General features: G+C 41.4%; 2 protein-coding genes across 9 annotated transcripts in view; one reads left to right on the top strand and one right to left on the bottom strand.

Annotated features, from left to right (window-relative positions):
* The window catches only part of CDK17 (cyclin dependent kinase 17), a 92,536-nt gene extending 87,131 nt beyond the window's left edge, over positions 1 to 5,405 (top strand). For all 6 annotated transcript variants that reach the window (XM_080392650.1, XM_080392654.1, XM_080392653.1 and 3 more), the window contains 6 exons: positions 186 to 283; positions 613 to 718; positions 1,513 to 1,555; positions 2,766 to 2,856; positions 3,089 to 3,166; positions 3,611 to 5,405. In XM_080392650.1, the coding sequence (XP_080248776.1) occupies positions 186 to 283; positions 613 to 718; positions 1,513 to 1,555; positions 2,766 to 2,856; positions 3,089 to 3,166; positions 3,611 to 3,648 (454 nt within the window). In that variant the 3' untranslated portion in view covers positions 3,649 to 5,405. The remainder of the gene's footprint in view (positions 1 to 185; positions 284 to 612; positions 719 to 1,512; positions 1,556 to 2,765; positions 2,857 to 3,088; positions 3,167 to 3,610) is intronic.
* Positions 5,406 to 11,019: 5,614 nt separating this feature from the next.
* ELK3 (ETS transcription factor ELK3) overlaps positions 11,020 to 24,012 on the bottom strand; it is a 63,731-nt gene continuing 50,738 nt past the window's right edge. For 2 of the 3 annotated variants that reach the window (XM_080392647.1, XM_080392648.1), the window contains 3 exons: positions 22,304 to 23,098; positions 16,465 to 16,587; positions 11,020 to 12,645 (listed from right to left, as the gene is read on the bottom strand). In XM_080392647.1, coding sequence (XP_080248773.1) covers positions 12,547 to 12,645; positions 16,465 to 16,587; positions 22,304 to 23,098 — 1,017 coding nt within the window. In that variant the 3' untranslated portion in view covers positions 11,020 to 12,546. The remainder of the gene's footprint in view (positions 12,646 to 16,464; positions 16,588 to 22,303; positions 23,099 to 24,012) is intronic. The other variant, XM_080392649.1, reaches the window with a different exon arrangement.

Below are 24,012 nucleotides of genomic sequence, written 5' to 3'. Positions count from 1 at the left end.
TCTTTGACAGTTCTTTTGTTGCTAAATGTCTTTCAAAACAATATTTTTAATACTAGCTAGCGTGTGGCTAACGGCTAATTTAGTAATTTGTTTTAATTGAGGAGAAATCACAGAAGTCTTTAAGAGCTGAAAGCTTAAATTAATGAATTGTTTCTGATCTATCTTTTTCTCTTGTTTTTATGAAGGGGTGTCGGATGCATATTTTTTGAAATGGCATCAGGAAGGCCTCTTTTTCCTGGTTCGACTGTTGAAGATGAACTGCATTTAATTTTCAGGCTTCTGGGTAAAGGGATATTTTAAGCAGTAATGTTAATGCTATATGTTTGTTCTTCTAAACACTTTTCCACAAGAATTGTAGATCTTTATCTATAAAAAATGATATTTTTATATTGCATTGTAATTAAGGTGAATGAGTATACTCTTGAAAAATGATTGAGCTGAGTGCACAGCTGAGTTCATACAGCATAGACTCATTGATTTGACTAATTTTTCTTTCTTTTTTTTTCTTTCTTTATTTGCTGTTTAAATTACAGGATTAAATGCTTACTTATGTCAAAGTTGTTTCTTTACATTTTTTAAAGATTAATTTGTTGCCTTTTTTTTTAAATGCAGGAACCCCATGTCAAGAAACATGGCCAGGCATTTCTTCCAGTGATGAATTTAGAAACTACAACTTTCCTAAGTATAAACCACAACCCCTCATCAACCATGCACCAAGGTACTTTGTGTTTTAATCATAGAAAATATGCATCCTTGTGGCTTTGCGTATTTGTAAATGTGAACGCATTTCCCAAATACTGTCTGCTACTGAATGCTGGGAAGCTACACGTCAGCTGTGTTATTGTGGGCAGATAGCAATGCAAAGCATAATCCTGATACTTTGTGATTACTTTGTCTAATACCATTCAAGGTACCACCACTCTTTAATGACCTATAGAACTATAAATACTGATTAATGATGCCTGCATAGTAGGAGTATTCACACAGCGCTTCCTAAATAACCTGTATTCTCTTCTGTTGTATAATAGGCCCGTTGTTAAAAGATTTCTTTGAGCAGTCTCTTGGAATAACTCAAAAACCATTATGAGGATCTTGAAGGGTCTGCACAGTTAATATAAATAAACTCTATAACAACAACTACAACATTTTTTATCAACTCTGAAGAAAAAAAAATCTTAGCATTGTGTCCTTCTAGTAAATGAATAGGTAGGCTTTAAAAAAAAAAAGAAGTTTTTCTGCTGAAATAAATGATCTAGGTCAAGCTAGTAAATCACAATCAAAAGCTCAGGATTTGTCTGTCCTCAGTGTTTTTCAGATAGTCCTGTTCTGAGATACTAGCAGTTGTCTGTGTACAGATTAGAATGCTGAAAAGTTGTTTAGGTGAAAGCATTTCCATGTTTAAATTTAATTTTCAGGTTTCATATCATTTAATAAAATCAGTTCCTTCGCAGTTTTACTTTTGTAAATGTAGTTCAATAACTTTTAATTTTTTTAAAATATTTTTATTTTTAGGCTAGACACAGAAGGAATTGAATTGATAGCGAAGTTCCTTCAAGTAAGTTGTGTTTTGTTGCTTTACTTTATAAAAAGTGCAGATTTAGAGTTTTAATGTATTATTTACAAAAGGTATTAGAAGCATAGTATCTGTTAGATCTGTCTCAAAGTGGAATATGCAGCTGAGTCTGTAGTGAATGGCAGATTTGGGAAGGACGACCGTTTGGGGAAGCCTGTGTATTAAGAATTAAAAACCTGATGTTCAGATTGTTTTTTTAGTAGTTTGGTTTTTGCCAAAAGTGATTTCTTCTCTTACTACTTTTTGTAAAAATAAAATTGATTCTATATTAACAATTCCCTGATAAAACGAAATCTCTTGTGAAATATGCAGTTAAAACAGAACTTTTAATTACAAATACTAAATTATTGTAACGATGAACTTAGCTTACTACTAGAGAAGCAGTTATTAAGGTGAAATATTACTCTTTGATCTTGCAAACTATATTCAAAAGCCGAAGTTGTATGTGGGTTTAATCTTTTAATCTGTATTAAAAATGAGCCAGAAACAAGATGGAAGGCCAACTCTCAAGTCTTTGAGTAGATGCAGAAGCACTGTAACTTCATAGTGTTAAAAATTCTTAATACATAAGGTGGAGTGCAGTTACTCTGCTTTGCAGCCTATAATTTAAATTCTACGTCATGTCTTCATCTATTTACACATTGTGTCAGAACAGTACTTGCAGTCCTTGTTCGGACTGTTCCTGTTTGTATACAGCTTTTTCAGTGTCTACGCCTTTGCCCAAATGTGCACGTATGCCAAGCAGGAGACATTTGAACACAAATTGAAGACGATGTTGCCTAATGTTCCACTTTAAGCAAAACACTGCAGCATAGTCCATCGAATTAGAAAACTTTGGTGGCCTTATGTAATAGCATTTCATTGCAATTTAATATTAGAACATAATGCAGACAGAAATCTGTTATCTAATCATTGTTATATCTTTAAAATCAAGTATATTTTTGACTTGCATCCATTTACAGCAGTTATTTTGACTATTCTAGCAATCTTGTTATATGTTGATAATACTGATTTAGGTAACACGTTAGTTTTTCACGTGTGAAATAAAAGTAATGGGAACAAATTTGTCCTAGTGAGTTGGTGGGAGATACTGAGCAAGTAGAACACTTCCTTCTCCCTTTGATGAAATCACTTCATACAAACGAGTTTTTTTAATGACAACCAACACACTTGTATCCTTTTATGTTAATAGTATGAATCGAAGAAGAGAATTTCAGCAGAGGAGGCCATGAAACATGCATACTTCAGAAGTCTTGGAACAAGAATACACACTTTGCCTGAAAGTAAGAGAAGTAGTAAAGTAGCAGAGTAACGTTAAGATAATACATTAAAGCTAAGTACAGTGCTTAAGGAAAAACTCTAAAACCTAATCTATTCAAGAGTCTGGTATATATTGTCTTAAATATGTGGGAATATGAAATATTTTTTAATCTAAACTATATCATTAAGAATAGAACTTTGTTCAGTGAAGCATAGTTGTTTGGATATGAATTTAGTTTCTTTTTGACATTCCAGGTGTTTCAATATTCAGTCTAAAAGAGATTCAATTGCAAAAAGACCCTGGCTTTCGAAATTCCACTTACCCAGAGACAGGTATGGAAAGCTTAATATCTTCTCATATCTGCAAACAGAATGCTGTGTCAGAGGCATTTGGAACTGAAAAATACTTGGTTAAATTGGTCTGTGTGAATGTACTCAAACAAATACCAAGAATTATTTCCTCAGATTCCTGTAGAGACAATAAGCTAAATGCATAGAAAGAGGTGAGTTTGACCAGGGATGGGCAGAGGGACTGTTAATACTGAGAGCATCTTGGAGTTTCAAACAATTACTGTGTGGGTGTTGAATGGTGGCAAAGTAAAAAAATAAAATAAAATAAAATAAAATTACAGTAAGTGCAGTTAAAAGAAGACGCTGATACGATTTCAGGACAAAGGATATTCTTTCAAAATAGAAAGACAGAAGATACAAATAGTAACTGAATACCTTGTTGAGCAAATGCTTTGGTTTCTTACCGTGGTCCATGTTCTGTTGTAGGACATGGGAAGAACAGAAGGCAGAGCATGCTTTTTTAAAGTGGGCGATACAGTCAAGCCCAAGCCTATCCTGTCAATCAAGGACTGGGATCTGAAGGCAGTGCTCTCTGTTGGTGGACTTGGAATCACAGTTTGTCTACACTGTCCTCTTCACAGTGGAGTCTTTTTATTTCCAACCTGCAGATTATGTTTTTATATTTGTTGTCACAGTGTGACAATTTTTTGTACAGTTGGTTTTAAGGTCTCCTCTGCCACTAGAGCCAGTAGGTTACAGCTGTTGATGTAACTGTAGCTGCAATTTTTGTGCAGGACTGAGAAAAACAGTGCATTATTTATTGCGGAATCATTGCTGCTAAATAACTACTGTCTGTATAGTAACACAACAGTTCCATGCCTGAAGAAGTTGCAATGGCTTTATAATATGTGAATGCATCTGTTTCTCTTCATAAAATGTTCTACTGCTGCGGGGTTTTTTTGTATTTCTTAAACTGCAGTGTTTCCTGGAATGTAAACATAGCTTTGCTTGGCTATAGGTGAACCATCTTTAATGCTCTAAGTTCATGGCACTTAATTCCTTATTTAACATTGGAAGTATGTGTTGCAATAGTTGAATAATTATAACGTTTTTGAAAAGCACATGGTGTGAAAGTTGATTCAAACAAGTGAACAGACACTATTATTTGCTCTCAGATCCTACATTAGTTATTGATAAATTAGAGCGTGGAGGCTGGATGATAAATTTTGTCAGGCTTACTCCAGTGTAAGATATTTGCACGTTGTTGTGCATATGGGGCCTGCAGAAGCAATGACTTGCAGAAGCAATGACTTTTTTACCTTGTTTTTAACATAGAAGTACAAAGAGTAAAAAGATTATTCATGTACATTGGACCCTGGCTTACTTTTGAAATTTAGAATTTTGTTAGAGGAACAGGACAACTAATTACAAGAAAATGGGAATAATGTCACACTTTTCCCACCTTGTTGCTCTCCCGTTTGTGTATTATTCACTTGAAATCAACTGGAAAGATGCAAGTTTGTACTTGATAAGAACTCACTATACCACAGAGCTTTTACAGTGGGAACTTAGAGAGTTTTTTCAGATCTTAGATGTTATCTGTTTACCAGAGACAGTAAACACGTTACTACTATGCTTATGCATCTCAGTGAGTATCATAAGTACACCCTTGGTGATGGTTACAGTATTTTTAAGCATTTGTGTTCACCTTTATGAACTTATTTGTTTAGTGCATCTTAAAGAAACTGTAAATCTTATTGGTATATTTTGAAATGGTCATGTAAATCTTTGGCTGGTATATCATGAAAATAGTCATAGGTAACTTAATTTTTCCTGACATTCACTGTAAAACGTTCAGGGGTCCTACCATTTCTGTTCAGGAAATCTTGTAGTTTTATTGTTATTTAACAGTATTAAGTGAATTTTTGTATATTTCATTTTAACTTTATTTGTGAATAGTGATTGTGGCATGTTTGGGGGTGTTTTATTAATATTTCATTGATACTGGTAAATTTTAATTGGGATTTTTTTTATTTTATTTTCTGGAAGAGAGAAATTCATGTGTAATGGTGACTATTGGACCACTACTGCTTTTCAGCCTTTGTAAACCGGTTTTACGTTAAATCTTGTAGACCTAACAAACTGCTGTTATTTCTAACTGACCGACCTGTATTAATATTGTACTTTTGAAAGTATAAATATTATGTGGAATTCTTTGGTTTTTGTTTTGAAATTTATAATAACAAAGGCCCTGTGTTGTTAAAAATACAGACTAAGTGAACTTGCAGTTCTTGGGGCTTTGTTGGAAACGTTTAGCTAGATCTGTGTGTTGTGGGAGTCATCGGTTTTAACTTTGGCTGCTTATTAATTCATGCAGTGCAGAAGTAGTGGCAGTGGAAAGTAATGTGACTCATCCATGACTGAGGCCATTCAGGTTCTTATCATAAACATGGTCCGCAGTCTAATTGCTGGCAAGCAAGTCCTGCATGTTACACGGTATCAGAAGCGTTGCCTGGGTCTAGGAGCGTAATACGGGTCTCAGATACATGCGTGGGTCTCCCACTGATACCGGTGGGAGCGTTATGTGTGTGTCAGAGGCAGATTTGGCACTGATGAAAAACCTTTGTCCTGAAATAGTTGTTATATATTTTTTTATAGTTGCTATGGATCTGATCTAGATTTTATACTGATTAACTTTGTAGGAAATATGTTGTAGACGTGATGGTGTTGAAGCAGGAAGTATCAGGAAAACATCTCCTTTTTTTACAAAAGTAGTGAAGATGCAGAGTAAACGTTCACTGTGGATAAATGTGGGATTAAGCATTTCTAGAACAGTAATGTTTTATAGGTCATAAAAGAACAAGTAATAATGTGACACTAATGAGTAAAGGACTTAAAGGTTTAACTGGTAAAATGAAGTTCATTAATAAATTTAGAAAGGGATCAGCTGCGGCTAACAAAAGGACGTTTCCATTTTAAGTAGGAATTCAGGTTTTTTGTTACAGATGAAAAAATCTTCCATAAAACTAAAGCATTCTGCTTATAAGAGATTTTTTTCCTAAGGGCCTATAAGTGAATCAGTCGTCTTCATTAGGAGGTAGCTTTTAAAGGATGTATTTCTTAAGAAACTTGGCATCTGTGGTAAAGCCAGTTTGTGGGGTTTTTTGTCTATAATCGAAATTCCTGTGTCAGCAGAGACAGTTCTGTGGCAGCTGCCTGTCTGGGGCAGTAGTCAGTGAGTCTGAAGTTGCTGGGCATTTCTCTGACGTCCTTTTCATGCAGTTCAGTGTTCTGCCTCCTGTCTGGCAGCATCAGGCACTACGGACTTTGTTTCACTGTCCCCAGGAACTGTAGGGAGCATTGGCCTTTCGGGGAGAAGACCTCAACCGTGATGAAAAACAAGCAGATAGTCGCTAAAAATGGGTGACGCTTGAGATCCGGTATGACAGCCTTTGCTTGAAGATGAGTGATCAGTTAATGAGAAATGGCCTGCAAGTTATTGCTGATTTTAAGTAGTTAGTTTTAGAAGATACCTGGTGTATTCCATCTACCCCAGGGTAGGAATGCCAAGGTGCGTGTGTAGGTGTGTGTAGGAATAAGGTGGTCTTGAAGACAGGGAAGAGGCAGGTGGTGAGGTTGCATGCACATGCAGGTGAAGGATGAAGGGGAGAGAGGGTGGGTGGAGGATGGGGATGGACAGGACAGAGTAGGAGATGGAAGAGGCAAACCAGCTGCTCAGCAATGCTCTAGTGGAACATGCATCTCAACACGGCTGTGTTATTTTTGTGCTGCTTTACCACAGCATTAAGTAGCCAGAGTGTATCCCTGAATTGGGCAATAAAAGTTAAAATAAACAATTATTAAAGAATCAACATGCTTTGTATTTGCTAATCATTTGAAAAACTGCAAGGTAGCATTCTTTGGGCTGCTTGCTCATTGTTCACGCATGAGTTTTTCAATGGAATAAAGGTACGTTGTTCCTGTTTTGCAATGTTAAGATTGAATTAAGGTTAAGTATCCATGCAGTTACTGAGGACAAAATATACGAAAGGTATGTTGTAAATATCCCCAAGTCAAGTATTAAAAACCCAGGAAACACCCGGAGTTAAGGTCAGACTTGAAAGAAATCCAGACAAGTATGGAAATACACGGCTATAGCATGTAATGACACTGAAGAAAAATGAGATTGTACCTTGTCTGTGACAACATTTTATCTGGTCACTAATGGGCAGAGTTGAAACAATTCAGGCACCGCGTTAGCATGTTTTGAAACCTTTCTTTCCCCCGTAGTAAAGTTTGGCTTGGAAACAAATGCAATGTATCTATGAAACTTCTTAATTTTGTGGAGGAACTTGAGTGCTTACAGGGTGGGGTTTTTTTCTCCTTTTTCCATTTCAGAGACTGGGCTGTTAGATTTAATGCTACTGTTTGGCCTGCGTGCCAGTCAGCATCATCCATGTATCTCACTGACATCCATATCAGACCAATTTAAGAGACTGACAAGATAACAAGTACAGATTGTAAAACATGAAGGAAGTACTGTACAAGTGCTTAGCTAATCGGTACGTTGTAAAGTAAGCTCTGGCTGTACAGGTGGGGTGGTTTTGAAAAGTAAAAGCCAAGTAGATACATAGGCTTTAATTCATACCATACAGTCTTTTCATCTGTGGAGTTTAGTTGCACAGAAATCATCACACTCTTCTTCCAGGCTGCAGTGGATATTTGTGTTGTCAGAACTGGGATTAGAGTTTAGCTAGCCTAGATTTTTTTTAATCTTTTGTGTGTGAATTTTAGTGGGCTGTACAGTCCCTTTCTCATTTAACTGAAAGAAAAAGATTGATGTCGGTGGAAAAACACGTGCATTACAATTTTCCATTATTTTCACATGCTTGCTAAAAATCCCTTAACTCATTTAAGTTCTGTAATTTTTGAGCCAACTTAAAACTGTGAATGCACATGTATGCATATACTTACCATGGGAAGTAACTGCTGTGTTTATTGTCCTGGCTGCATCCTCCAGAACCATTTAAGAAGCAGGCCTGCCTGAACAGGTTGCTTTTACAGTCCTCCTAATGAAATGCGAGCCTCGTTCAGCTCAGAAGCCGTATCTTGAAACACATTTTTCCCCAGAGAGCTACAAAGTTCCTTCATTTGATGCAGTGGGATCTTGCTCATGGATTTGCCATCGCTCTGGGTTGCAAACCAGGGAGGATGCTCTTCCCTATCCCCTCCCCAACAGGCTCTTGCAGAGCACCTCTCTCCAGGCCCTGCATGGCAGGGTCAGCACTGCCTGCTCCTCCTCCCTCACACCCTGAGCTTGTTTTTTCAATTACTCTTTTCCAGGAGGAAATGTAATTTCCTTAATTTGCAGGAGGCGGCAGCTGACCTGGAGCCATGTTAGGAATAATTCAGGTGATGTTTGTCCGTTTGCATTTCTTGCAGAATAAACACAAACTGATGGGAATCTTTTAAGAAAAAAATATTAATGTATCCTAGAGCCCTCTCTTATAGCATGCTTCTCTACAAATACCACCCCACCCAAGGCAGGCCGTGATGCCGATTGTCCCGAGTCCTTGCCCTGAGGTTCATTCTTCTTCCTTCATTATTTAAATTCGTACCTCTCCTCACTAATGCTGTCAGTCTCTTTGCCTCGAGAAATAGGTTTGTACTCCACCTGTGTAGGCAGAGCACTCACGTATTGATTGGTAAGAGCAGTTACAGTTTGGGGCTAAAACGGATTTCTGAAGTTGTACTTTTCTGACAACTTTGTAGAGTTACGCTTAAACATGAGTGACCAGTGTTTGTTTATCCTACGGTATAAACAGGCAGTCTCAAGATCAGAAGGGAACAGCGACGCCTTTACATAAAAGACTACCTGGACTTACTATGCCTTTTCTAAACTCATTTGGTGGTCACGGTGGCTTCTGAAGATGCTTCCTGTAGGCACAAGATCACGCAGCCTCTTAATGCAGAAACTTGTTCTGTTAAAATTAAATGCTGTAGAGTGTTTTAAAGGACCATCTCCCCTTTAAGCAGTCATCTTGTTGACAGTTCATTACTTCTTTGGTAGGTATTTCCAGATTGGCAAGTACCTGTCTCATGAGACTAGTTTTACTCAGACAAAACAAATTGTTCTTTGTTGACATAATGGACACATGTCATATCTTACTTTTTCTGTAGTTTGTTATCACCCATCACTGTTTTCCTCACCTTGAAAGTTTTCTTTAGAACTGAAGCCACTTACCTGTGCCAGGGCAGATGTGTGCAGTCTCTTGGCAAAGCTACCCAGTAGCTGTGGCCTTACTGGCGGATACTTGCCTTTCTGAAAAAACAATGTGAAGGTAAGCCAAGAATAGCCTAAGCATGCACCCAGCCTGTATAATATTGAAAACTTTTTGTGTGTTGCTGAAGTGTGAATAAAGTGTAAATCATTCCATAAAATCCCTCAAGTATAATCAAATTGCATTTACTACCATGAATACTGAAAACAGTAAATCCCGTTTTGTTCCCCAGGATCGTTGGCTTGGAACTCTCTGTGCCACAGAAATACTGACACTTTGACAGTATTTATTTTATAAACATTTATTTGGTTTTTCTCTAGAGTTAAAAAGGTATCTGTTAATAAAATTCAGTAGAAAATTACCAATAGAGTATTTTCTTCGAGGCATAAGGCATAACAATCTAGTGGTTTAGGTAAGTGTTACACTTGAGAGGCTGGACTTCATTTGTATAAGTTACTGCTGGTACGAAGAATTTTTGTTCCACATTATTGACCAATTCGGAAGGCACGTTTCATTTTGACAACCTGGCTTTTTTTAATTGAAAAGTCAGCTAGAAAAAGAAGACGTGTTCTACTGCTGGTTTTATTCTCTCATAGATGAGAATACAGCACTACTTTCCTGGGTGTCTTCCCTGAAGTTTTATTGGATTCTCTCAGATCCTTTACAGTAATTTGTTAAAACAGATTTTTGTTCCCAAACTGCTATTTTCTGCTGTCTTTAAAAGAAAAGCAAAGTCACTCAAGGGGCGAGAGGGTGGGAGGGGAGGTGTGGGTGTGTCAAGGTGTGTTGAGCCTTTTGAAAAGAAAAAAAATTGCCTTATGAATAGTAAAAACTTGGAAGAAACAAAATCATGAGAATCTGGATGCTTTAAAGAATCTCTTCTCTCTCGCTCCCTCCCTCCTCATGTTTGTCTGTTCTGTTGCAGCGTGGTAATCAATAGTTATTAAGTCGAAGACCAAATTTTCTTGAGTATTTTGTCTTTTACTTTTTAAACTCGTAGTGAGAAACACCTCATCTCTATGCCTTGTTCTCCCATGAGCTATACTGGCGTGTACGAGGTGAGACTACTGAAGTAGGTGTTCACGCTTTTTCAAAAATGAGATGAGATTTGGGTCTAGAGCGTGAATAATTGCGTCTTGGCAACTTCGCTACTGAAAAATATTCCATGTACCTGGGAGGAACCTATTGACAGAGAAATGTTTGATCTGTAAGCCCTTGTGATTTATCTCCACCAGACTAGTCAATCCCATCAGTTACATGCTGTCTTTTCTTCCAACCTATTCTGATTTTACTTGATATAAAATTTCCCTTCAGTCGTAAATCTTGCATAGGTTCATCTTTGCGTTTTGAGTGCGTGGAATGGTACCTCTTGGAGCTCTTAAAACACAAATGACTTCCCATGCGCTTTGTTCTTTTTCCTTATGTACTGCATCTAATTGCTGTGTTTATCAGCACTGGTACTTCACACTGGTACAGCAGTTTTTTATCCCATTAATTACTGGGAGTGAAACTGAGGAGTCATTTTTGGTTGTGCAACCCAGGAGCCTGAGGAAAATTCCTGCTGTCTTTTGTCAGACTACCTCTGCCCCAAAAATGGCTTTTCAACATCAGAACTGCATTAATAAAATGTTTATTTAGCACCTTTCAGGTTGAAGGATCCAAAAGCACTTTACAATTAACTACACACATCATCACTGAAATGCATCCAAGCAGAAAATCAGCAGACAACTCACTGCATAAATTTCAAGAGTGGACTTTTAGCCAGCTGCTTGGCAGAGAAAGCAAAGTAGAAGCTCTAATGACCTGTAGCAAACAGGATTCTGATTTTGATTTGGTTTTTGAAGGTCTCATCTGAAAAACCTACATGGTAAAGCTGCATTCAGCCCAATTTAGCCACCTCAGAAAACTGAAGATTTGCATCAGCCCTGCCAAGATTAGAATCTGTGGTGCCAGCGAGTCTAGCCTAATCCTAACCTGACATTTAGATGACTAAACCATCACCTCAAGGTGGAGGACATGCCCAGTAAATTCAAGTTGCAAGTATATAGTAACACAGTGCTGGGTTTTTTAATCCAGAATTCAGATGTTTATACATAAACATCCCACATGTACAGTATACCTCTTTACAAGCACCAGGCATTAATTTACAGTCCTGTAACTTTTCCAGCTTTGGGGGAAGGGGAAATACGACCTTCTGAGCTTTAGTAACAAGAATCAGCTTTCCAGGGGAATTATAGAAGGCACTTGGCACGACTGAACAAAGCACCTGGTAATTCTCTATCGGGAATGATCCTCATTCCCTGGGAAAACAGAGATTACCTGCAGTCCTTCCAGCTGTTATGTTGACCTTAAGAAGTACAGGCCGAATAAATTCTGAGTAACGTCTCCTTTTTTCTACAGGAGTGTTCTCAAATGCTGGAAATCTCATTAATATTGACAGCCCAGTTCCTCCCTGTTGCATCTCAACAGAAGAACTTGGGCATAGATGTGTAAATGTGGCTTTGTTACTCCTAAATGCATCTTCTGACTGTAACGTTGATTACGTTTTCCACTTCAGCAAAGAAAAATTATAAGGCTATTTTTATACAATTTGAAAGCACTTAATACAAAGTTACATGAATACACTGCGACATACGGCCTATCCATGGAGAATACTGAAATACTACCATAGGGCTGTTCAATACTAGTTTTTTCTTTCAACTTTTTATCTTAATACTAGAAAATATATAAATCATTTACATGACAATTATGCAAAAGAAGGCACAGCCGGTTATAGTTTACACAAGCACAACGCATAATATGCAGGAAAAGGGATTAGAAAGAAGCTTCACATCCTTATTAGATACATTGTTGCAATCCATTAAGAAAAGTACTTCATCAACAACAGAAGTGTTCAACACTTGAGAGCTATGATATAAAAAAATTATAATTCATTTAATGCAAAACAGATTTATATATACTTTTATATATAAACACTGTTTAAAAATGCTAACATAATAAAAGTAGATTATCCATGTAATGAAAAGTGCAAACCGAAGTAATAGAGGGTTTCACAATGTCCTTCTCATGACACAGGAAAAACTAGCCCATAGGAATGAAGTGTTACATCCACCAATAAGTCCTTGGTGCGATAAGGCAACATCAGGATTTCTGAGCATTTGGAGAAAGCAGTACTGGAGAAGAGGCTCCGTCCAGACTGGGAAGTGGCACTGGTATGTGACCATTTAGCAGAGTTGGAAACTGTAAGAGGCCAAAAGGTAAAAATTACTCTTTATCTCAAATCATTCAGCCCAGAAGCAGATGGATATAGCATTAGCAACTGACTCCAGATGGTTTCAAGACTTGTGATTTCTATATAGTAAGATACACACCAAAGGCCTGCATCAGCTATCAGGGATGTAAAACAGAGGATGAAACCTGAATAATTTGTAATGTACAGGGATGTATAAATCTATTATTGGCTACATTTTATAGAGAGGTTCACGGAACAACATGTTTATCTCACCCAGGGAAAGTGAATCCTATAGAGAAATTTTTGCCATCCGTTCTGCTTCCAAAAGTGTTTTTCAGTTTACAAATTATTAATTAAAATACATCCTTCTCATCTGTCCTTCACAAAAGCTAAGCAGGAAAGAGCTTTGCAAAACTGAAAGTAGCGATGTAGTTTTATGGTAGAAAAAGTACAATTGTGAATACAAAGCATGGGGAAAATTACTCTCAAGTATTTACAGTTTCCCCTCTGTATTCACTGAAAAAACATACATCAGCTATGCCGGATCATTCAGTATGTGAAGCAGAATATATTGTCACTTAGTATTAACCTGCTGCTGAACTATTGTGCAAAAAATACTTATTCAATACATAATTTGCATATTCCTAGTTCATGACAGCATCCTGTCTGTAACTTGCCTGCAGTGACGTGTAGTGACTAGTCCTTAACATCTGACCAGAGAAAAAAGGCAAAGTGGGTGGAATAAACTTGCTGCAGCATGAGGTGGGAATTATCCCAGTGGTAGATACCGATCTAGCCTCGAGGCCCAGTTCCAGGAGCGGTGCTGGGCTTTTGTGGGCTTGAGAGAGAGAGCTCCCGACTTCACGTGTCTGGCGTCTGGCGTATTTTTTCCCCTTATCAGATCAGTTCTTCAACAGCCGGCTGTGGTGTAATCAGCCTCTACACGTGCGTGCATATAATCTGCTTGTAACCAGTTTACTCTTCCACGGAGATGTTAGTTAATGGTACCTGTCTTCAACACGCAGCTGAAAACCGTGCCAGGCAGCGCAGGCTCAGCAGTGTGCTGCGGGGGCTGGCACCGCACTCCTGGCGTGGCCAGGACTGGCTGATGGCTCTTGTTTTAACCAAACCAAACCTCGGGAAATGTGTCCATCACTTCTGCCAAGATTAATTAAAGCACAGAACTTGATTACAAGCTCTTGCTTTTCCAGTCTAGGTCTCTAAGGCGAGACACGTAAATTATAATGTGTTTCATGTGATTTCTAAAGCTAACATAGAGTTGTGTGATCTTTGGTGTCTGTTGAGGCAGGTGGCATGCTGGCACTATGGCCTGAGATGCAAACAATGCTAATGTCACCATTCCTTCCTTCCCCTGGTCTCCACCCCAACCCAGCTCTCTTGTCCTCCGTCCTGTTGTCTCTGTAGCCCCTGGGGCTAGGACAATGCTCTTTATTTGTATGCCTCCATGCAGTGGGGGTCTGGAACTTGACTACACCCTCTCAGTGCTACCCTCTACACAGCAGTAACAAAGAAAATACGCTTAATTTAGTTAACACTAAATTCAAGCTAACCTGGTAGTCCTTATATTTGGCTGCATTTTTTTTGAATTAGCCAGTTCTGTGCAAGTCTCTTTCTGTTATGTGATTTCAAACTAAATGGATGAAACATCAAAATAAGTTTAATTACAATGGCTTCAAAGGGAAGAATTCCCAGGTAGGTCAGTATATCAAGGTAAATTGTGTGGAAGGAGACCGCAGATTTCAGTGATGCTCTACACAGGGTGTATAGACATAGATGTATGGGAGTTGCTTTCACCTCATGAACATGGAAGGAGAGGTTTTACCAGTTAATAAGCATCTGTGTGCTCTGTGAGGGAATATGCACATAGTTGTGTCCAGCACTGCCAGAACAGGCTCCTCCTGCTTCATTAAAAGAGGGACCGTACTTTCCCATAGGCTTGTTCTGGGCTTAGGGGGACCGTGACCATGGATGGCTCCTGTCCTAGTCCTTGTATTTATACAAAGACCAGTACTAAAGAACTGTAGGCAACGCCAGGCATAGTGCTACTGTGACAAGCAGCACACGCCTGAAAGAAAAAGAAATAGGGGAACCTGGTCTGTCCTCCATGGGTGCTAGCAGGCAGGGGTGCAGGGGCAGGCAGGCAGCTGCAGAGCTGCCCTAGCCTTGAGCTGCTGGCAGGATTCCGACTCCGACAACAACAACCAAGTGTTCTTTAAACTCCCAGTGCAAAGGACCAGGTGAAAGCAGAAGCAATTTGTGAAGCATCTCCAGCACTTTCTTCCGTTCCCTGACCAGCTGCACGGAGCATGGGCTGGCCTGTGCAGGCAGCCAGGGGACAGCTCTGCCCCGATGCCCACGTGGGCCAGCCTGGCAGATCTTGGTGGGGCTGGCAGCTGTGGTTGTCATTTAACAGCCTATCTGCTGTTAAAATAAAGCTTCATGCTCTACAAACTTGTCCTTGTAGCCTTTGCCTGAATCAAGCATCGTTTAGAAGGCCCTTTGGGTCTCTCAGAAGAGAGTGAGCCGAGACCACTCTCCACGTTCATTTCCCGCAGGGGGTGGCCAGCGTGTGTCCGTACAAGCTCATTCCAGGCCATGGCACAGACACTTCCCTCTCAAATGGAATGTCTGGCTGTTTTAACCACATGTGCAAAACCAAGATCCAATAGGGACAAATGAGTTTATCCAAAACACAAATAAGCAGCCCTAGGGCTCCACGCTCAGCTGTCCCACTGGAGGTAGAAAGACTTACTATGCCAGTGAGGACCATACCTGAGCAGAGCGCTTGAGCCAAAGCCCAGCCCTGGAGTTGGGCTGTCAGTCTCCCTGAAGGTTCAGAAACTAACACGGGGTCCCTGTCTACTAGCAGCAGCCCCCTCTTCTGTTAGTGTTGGCCCTCCACAGCAGCTGGGGAGTTCATTCCAGGGGTGTCCCTGCATTCTTCAGCTGCTCAAATGGCCATCGGCTTCTTGTGCTTCTTGCCAGTCAGCTGATCAGCAAAGTGTCTTCTGTGACTGACTGAATCAGCTGCTTTGCAACAGCTACAGCTGGAGCTGCTAATACACCATCCCCACCATCCTGTTCCTAAGCCTTAAGCAAATGCTGCAGCTGAGTGCTGTGGCCAGTGTGGTTTACTTAAAAACTTTTGTATTTACCATGTCTCTATAAAATTAATATAAAATCTATTAAAAGAGTTTTTCTCTTTCAGTACCCATGAGTGAGAGGGGACAACGCTGCCTTTCTCCTGTTACATACAGAGAGGCGCTCAGAGGTATGAATTAACTTATGGTTGAGGGCAAATAATTTGCAGAACTGGAAGTAGAGCCTTCAGGTTCAGAGTGCCCTTATAGTAAATACAACTGTGCCCTGTCTTCCTGAGTGAGAAGTAGCTCATTGAGCCAGAAGGATAAACCTACACCCACCTTACTGAGCGAGACCCCAACTGGTCTTGGTTTTCCCAGGGTCCACGATGCACTACTCGCCTGGCTGGTCCCTGACCGGTCTGCGCTCTCTTCCTGACGCTCTGAGAGCTCAGCTACCGACTGTTACTGGGGCCCAGCATTTATTTCTGTTTCCTTCATGTAGTATGTGTGTGCTCGCTGCAGTAGACTGCCCTGTAGGTTCTGACCGTGCTGCCAAGGGTTTAAAGAGGGTACAAGTAAGGCCTCTCTTTAAAAGTGCCTCTTAACTCCCATATTCGCTTAAACTATTTGAAAAGCTCCGGACCACTGTGAGCAGGTGTTCCCCTGATGTCTCCTCCACATGTGCGCTTTCAGAAATGAAACCTGTGCATTGGAAAGACCTACCTGGAACAGAGTGTTTGGTCCCTGCAGCCTGGCAGGACTCAGAGGAGCAACAGGACTGAGGCTACTCCAGAAATGAATGCTAGACAGCAGTGGGCTTGGGGTCAGCAATAATCCATTTGGGGTCTGCAAAACAAAAAAAACACCCCGTGATGCGTGCCTTGGGAGTTACAGCTCCACACAGTAGTCACAGCCCCTAAAGTCTTAACACTTCACCTGCTGGCTCCTTTTCCCAGTCAATTCAGACGCACAGCACGCCCAGTCTACTGGCCAGCAGCAATTGCCCGCCCAGCCCTGCATCGGTCAGTACTGGATACCTGCCCATTTAATATTCCTTCGTATGCAAACCGATTTCATTGCTGTTGCAGTTTGCTTAAGGAGAAGCACAGTTACTGTTTATTTGAACCACACTCATGCAACTGTATAAAATACCACGTGTACCCAAATGTCTGCAAGCAAAGCCTAGTCTCCTTCGGAATGATTTTTTACCTTTTGAAGGGCAGCGACTGCTTGAACTGACTGCAGCTTTTGAAGCATTAATACAATTGCATGTGGAGCCCAAAGAGCCACTGCCGGCCTTTGAATTTTACTCCTCTGATGGCGCCTGTTCAAAATGGAAGAAGTTTCAAGAAACTGGCAGCGTGTAGGCTGATGCAGCAAGAGGCAGGTGTATGGGTTGGGCGCCCAGAGAGACGCAAAGAGCACATCAAATTGTTGGAAAAGAACCAAAATGGCAAGAACTAAGAATCCATGGCTCTTCCCAACTTGGAGGTAGCTCCTTCCAGTGCCATGGTGCGTGAGGACTGCTGGGAATGCTCTCAGCACTTCTAAAGCACAACTGGAGGGGAGGCAGAGTTAAAGCACATGCAAATCTCCATTCAAAGGAAGAATCACATGAATTATTCTGTACCCAGAGTAATTTTATCTTTCCAAAAAAGAACATGAAAGCGACGTGACAGTTTTGAACAAAGTATTTGGCATAATGAGATAATCTCAGCAGTAATCTTGATGCCAATTACTAAAATCAAGTCTTATTTAGCAAAGCATTTAATGGAATTTGAGTGCACACTTAGCATGTAAGTACATGTTTCCCTGTGTAGGACAAGTGCCTCGGTGCTCAGCTGAACCAGGGCATCAGTTTGTCCAGGCTTTAAAATATGTAAACAGAAGACAGAAGGTAAGGAGCGTCTCCCCCTAGTAACGAGCACGTCATGCATTCTGGTACCTGCTAGCTTCCCGCCAGGCCAGAAACATAAACTCCCACATACGTCAACTGGAACCAGGAGTCTCACGCAACAACTGCTTACACCACAGGCTGTCACATCCCGTTGCCAGGACTCTGCGGTGAGCAGGCTCAGAAAGGCAGGTACCACAGAGCATGTGGATTTTCAAATACGACAGGCATATGATTTGCAAAGCAGTGCCTGAGGGATCAGCTGTGGTGTTCCAGGCTCTGTGCAAACACCCAGGAATACAGACCTGCTCTGACATGCTTGTACTAGAGTTCATGACGGGGTCACACAGTTTAACACCAGCAGAAGAGATGGGAGAGACAAGAAGCAGCAAAGATTAAGGTCCTCCCAGTGATTCTGTCCCAAGGTGTCTGAAAGGCTGTTTAATACAAAGAGCTTGGATGCTCTTGAAGGGGGTGATTTCTCTTAAGGAATCTCAAAAAAAGCAGGGTTCATGGGGAAATGGGAAGGGAAAGGACACTGCCATCTCCCTTGTGCTGAAGAAGGGGGATCAGAAACACCAAACCCCCCCAGAAGAAACCACAGTTATGTCCCAAGGTGTAATAAACATATGGTATTGCTGGGAAAGCAAGAGGTGTTCATGCAGTGGAACAGCAGGTATGGTGGCCACAGGCGTACCAGTGAGGCCAGGGCCTGGATCTATCTGGATGACAACAAAAGGGGCAAAGAGCGCGTTAAGGCCTGGCAAGGAGGAAACTTCTGTCTTGATTCCATCAGGTGACAGCTCTGTCAAGATACTAGAAAAAATACTTGACAACCAAACACCTGGGAATGGCTCCCTCACAAACACCGTCCTCCCAGGACCTTGCTTTCCCTTTGCAGGACCCCGACCTGCTTTCGCAGGGCAGGAAAACAGCAGTACCAGCGAGAGCACCTTCCCTGTGCCGCATTACACACTGATGCTCCACGGGCAGGCAGCTATTGACAGGGATTTATGGGACTGACAACATACCGAATTAGGTCAGGATAAATACTTGGAGATCTACTTACTACTAGCCTTAAAACCAACGATGTAAGCAGCAAGACCCAACAACATTCAACTAAGGACACAGTATTGTGCTAACTGCACTAAGAGGTCCAGTGAGCTACGCCTCAGCTCTTTATTTTTTCTCTAAGAAGCAGCAGGTACCCAGAACTGAAAATGCGGTTCTTGAGAGAGTCTTTTCAAAATAATGAAGAAAACTTGGAGGTGTTTATTCCTACCCAGATACCGCCACAGCAGATCTTTGGAGAGAGAGATTTGAAACTGAGCCGTCCTCCATTCAACTCTGGAAGCGTGTTAACACGCCTAACAACAGCGCTAACCAAAAGCTCATGTCCTCTGATGATCAGAGCACTAATGTCTGCGGGTTCTGCCAGAGCCAAGAGCCAGCCAAAGCAAGCCTCCAAATCTGTTAATATTTAATGCAAAAAAAGAGCACAGGGCCTCCCAGGCTTGTTCTCAGTATCGCCACCAGCCAAGCAACAAAACCACCAGAGGAAACCTAAGTGTAAACAACACCACAGCACAGGCTATCCTTGAATTACATGCGGAAACTCATGTGTCACTTCATTTTCCGCCCTCACGCAGCTGTACATCTGGTATTAGATGGGGAACCCAGTGGGAAGTTCCTACTTTGAAAAAAATGTCATTATAATCTAAGCATAGGAACAGTTTAAACAGAAGTAACTCACCGCACAGAGAGGATTATCTTAAGCAACGATGCTTAGGGCTCCTGACTTCTCTGACAAAGAATGCGTGTAAGTACCATCTGTCTTGTCACTTCTAGCTGTCAGGTAACGGGCAAGTGCTGTCACACGTACATTGCTTCCCAGGTCATTAGGCACGTGCCAGAGCCTGGGTGGTGTATGTGGAATACAGACCATGCACATGCTAGCTGCAAGCACACTACTTTGTCTGTAAGGAAGCAGCATGTTGTAAGCGTTACAAATGCTAAAATAGAGGCCTGAAGGAAAAGAGTGAGTCAAATTATGTATCCACATTGGCCAAGGGAGAGCCAACAAAAATAACAAGCATAAGGAATCTGTAAAATAAGCAACTACTGAACAAAATCTAAATATCTCTCTTTGAAGCTAATCAAGTGGAAAGCTGACATTTCTCCACCAAAGTATGGTACTGTATGTACTGACATCTTCAAACCCATTTTTCTGTTCTGAAATTGGTTGTGCACATCACGTGCCCTTTCACAGGGCTCCACGCAAGGGTATTCCTTGTGATTGGCAGGTACAATGGAAAGCCATCCAAAACACCCTCTCAGGCAGCAGGTCCTTCTCCAAACCTACAAGACTCCTTGAGCAGCAAGTGGTGTCTGACATCCTGCTCTGCACCTGCCCCATGCCAGCAGGCATCTACCCCTGGGATCTGATAAATTAGGGTTCGTTTGAGATACGATGCATGCTCTTCCTAGGACGATGGGATGAACTGCAGATTTCCAGCCTAAAACATGGCTGTAGTTATTCTGCACCGTGGTATTACAGCTATCTGAACACAGCTGTTACATAGTTTTTATTTTATATTCACTAAGTCAACTACTTAGGATGCAGGGCACTTCTTATCCACACTAGAAATAGAAGGCTAAAAGAGAGGGAAAAAGCTATGTTGCTGTATACCCAGAAGTTTAAACAAATGGACCCAGGAAGTACCCTACACAGCTGCCGTCTGCCTCTTCCGTGATACGACAACCTGTCAAAAAAGATTTGTAACGGCACTAAGTTGGGTAACGGTCATCACAGCCTTAGCTAGCCATCCTGCTAAAGGGCCACAATCATCTACCTAATTCTTTCCTATGTCTTTCAGGGGCAGTAAGTACATCAGTTCATAGATAAATGGGAAATTTAAATGTTCAAAGAAATAATTGCAAAATAAGGCAAGAAATTTCTGCTCACACTGAGTTTTGGAGCAGCAGTAGATTAAAGAGTTTGTAATAACTTCTCCTGCCATTGTCTCTGGCTGGCATCTGATACGATTTATTTGTCAGACTTAGTCCCTGTGAACAAAGTTACTTACTATGGTTATACCACCGTTACAGGTGGTATAACCATACCGTGGTGTGGTTATACCACACCAGATTATGTGGTTAAGATTTCCAGATTTATTAACATGGTTATCATTAACATATAACATATAATTTATAACATATATATTAACATATAATACATTAATATTATGTTAATAATATTAACATAATATGTTAATATTATTATCTAGAAATCTGGTTAAGATTTCCAGATTTGATATTAACAGATTACAGGTGGTATAACCATACCGTGACAGGAGTCTGTCAACGCACCTCAAGTTTGGTTTGCCACACTTCTGTCCTTCCTGCCAAACATAACTTCACTCAAAGGCTTTACAGTGTCAAAAATGGCAGATAATGGCCCACAAAATCCTCTTTTCTTTGCAACACAACTTCGTATCTCGGTGGCTTACAGGTGTGCCTGATGTGCAATGGCTTTGCACAAGCTTGCCGTGCAGCCAGCTGAAAAGCTCAGTAAGAGCAAGCGCTGTGCTGGCGGTGAGCACCGGCCGCTGCTCCCAGCCCTGGCAGGCCTCCACCCTGCGCCGGCACACCGTGCTGCCCGCAGCCAGCTCCGGGATCTCTAACATCTGGCTGCACGGCTGGCATCGCCCGTGCAAAGCCTCTTTGAACAGGGAAGAGGTAAAAGGATTCTGGATACAGTGTGACCCTATGACAGCCAGAAGTAAATCAGAGCTTTTAATGCACGCCTTGGCATTTATTTATTTACTGATCAGTTTGTTTCACATAGTGCTAGTATTTGCATCAACTTTTATTTTGCAGGTGGGAGGGGATGTTAGGGGTGTTCCCCAGTGGGATAATTTTACTCTTGGACTTTTTTGTCTAATTCTGTAGCGGTAGCATAAGACAAAACTCACTGCTAAACACAGCAGGTCATTAGCTGTGCGATTTTTCCTCTTTTCCTCTGAACTGCTAGATTTTGTTCATAGACTTGCTTGAAAGTGAGAACTCACCATTGACATTACCACAAACACGGGATTAAAAAGAACAAAATAACCTACTGGTTCAGTAGGTGTGTGCTGAAAGGAAGCTCAGGCAAGTACTCTGTGGATCTGTATGTAAAACTTGGGAAATCAAAACTGGCTTAAGAGCCTGTCTTAGAAACCACTTAATTTGCTCCAGATTCAAAAACTGATAAAAAGGTCACACTGAACAGATGCAACATCTAATACAAAAATCTAACCAAGAACCCCACAATGCACACACTCAAGGAGTGACCTACAAAACCCCTGTGTTTTTCTTGTTGACTTTTTCCTCCTTGTTTTGTAGACCTGGAGGCTGGTTTGAACCGGTAAGCAATTCACTCGTATTAACTAATGGCTGCCCATCTCATTATCCTTCTGGGCAGTCTGTGAACTGTGATGGCTTTTTCCATACTCATGCAGGAACCCCAGCAGGAACCTACTTTCCACCCTTTGTTCAGGCCTCTGCTACTTCCCCGTATGCTGTTCTTTTTCATCAGAGGATGACAGGCCCATAGGGCTAACACCCTCGGCCACACGGAGGGAATACCCGGCTAACACAAGAGCACAGGAGACAGGCAGATCTCACCTGTGCAGTGAAGAAAGCTGGAGTCAGGGATCCCGAAGGAAGCGCAGGGCTGTTGAGCGCGATGGAACCAATGTCGGTGCTGGAGAGAACCATAGGTGGGGCGGAGATTTCCAAGCCTTTGGGTTTTTTAGCCTTTGGGGGAAGAGATGGAGATTTTGCCTTGGAGCCTGAGGAGAGGTTCAGAGGCTCAAGGGAATCTGAGTCGTAGCAACTGGACTCAAGGAAGAGGCTCCTGTGTTCTGCAGGGAGGGGCGAGGTGGGAGACAGGGACGGCGACCGGGAGGAAGATGATGATGGAGATGAAATACTGGCACTGTTGGGTAGCATTAAGGAAGATATTTTAGCTGATACTGACGAGCTGAGAAAAGCAGAGGCAGCTGCTGTTTCGGAAGTGGAAGGCAACGACACCATGGGCCTCATAACTTGTTTGTCTGTTTTGTTTGTCACAAACCTTATAACAGTCCGAACTTCTTCAACTGGCGTGTTTCCCTCTGACTTCTCCTCCAGTTTTTCTGTTTTGATTGGCTTGTAAGGGTCTGGCTGGTTCTGCAGAGAGTTGATAGTGAAAGAGGAGTACAGGCCAGAGTGGATATATTCATTACGGCTTGTGCTTTTCAGTGCTGACAAGCTGTGCTTGTGCTGATCCCTGCTCTCGGAAGGCATCTTACAGTCGCTGTCCTGCAGCAAAAGGCTCTCTCTGCTGATTTCCACAGCATGTGGATCCATTTTTAAAATCTCAGGAAAGGAGACAAACTTGTACACAAATTTTTGTCCGATCACTTTCTTGATGATGTTCTGCAAATACAAAAGCAGATGCTAGAGAGATCAGCATTTTAGAGGCACTGCCTACAGCAAACATAAGGGGGTTCACGAGGGTTCTCAAGCTGAGCAGGCCATTTCAGTGGGGCTTCTAACGCTGCTCATCCTTGTCTCACTCCCATACCTCTGCTCAGCCAAGGAGACCACTCCCTGCCTCTCATGGTGCCTAACAAAAATCACCATTACTAGATGATAAAGACCTACTGGTGGGCTGTTTTCCTCCTCCTTCCTCTGAGGTAGCTCAGGAATATTTTCTTTCCACTAAGAACAAGCCTCCACCTTGCAGAGCCAAGCCACGCCACCATTTGCATTTCACAACGAAGGCAAACTCCTTCATTTCTGCTTCCCAAAACCAACACCAACTATCCCAAGTATGAAATACTCTTAGAATGTCCACAAGGGACAAAACCACCTCAGCCTCCCTGCTCCAGTCATTGACCTTCTCTTCCTGACTGTGTGCGGAAGGACTGACCTAGGCTGACGGTGAATGTCCTTTCAACAATCATGAACTACAACTGTGACAAATTCAACCGCTTGCACGGTTTGGAAAAGTAGTGTCCTGCTGTATCCCCATGCTATCTCCAGGTTTGCATTAGGCTCAGGATGCTCACTGGGGCAGGCAGAAATTTTCCATCCATCTAAACCACTGAACTGAAAATGATTATTGAAAAAAAAAAAAATCCCAAACCTCTCAAAGATTTGCAGTACTATTTATTTTTGTCATCATATTCGCCACACTGAAAGTGTCCCCTTTATAGAAAGAACCGATTCCCTTTGAAATCTTTCGTGAGGGTCCTGTTTCCAGCGCTAACTCTTCCTGCAGACCCGGGTAAGCTGCCTGCTCTAATACAATGCACAGTATCCCCAAAGATGCCATGTAAGCGCCTCTG

Source organism: Falco punctatus (assembly GCF_963210335.1).
Source record: "Falco punctatus genome assembly, chromosome: 6".
In the NCBI taxonomy this organism is placed as follows: Eukaryota; Metazoa; Chordata; class Aves; order Falconiformes; family Falconidae; genus Falco; species Falco punctatus.
This window is presented reverse-complemented; position numbering and strand designations above follow the sequence as displayed.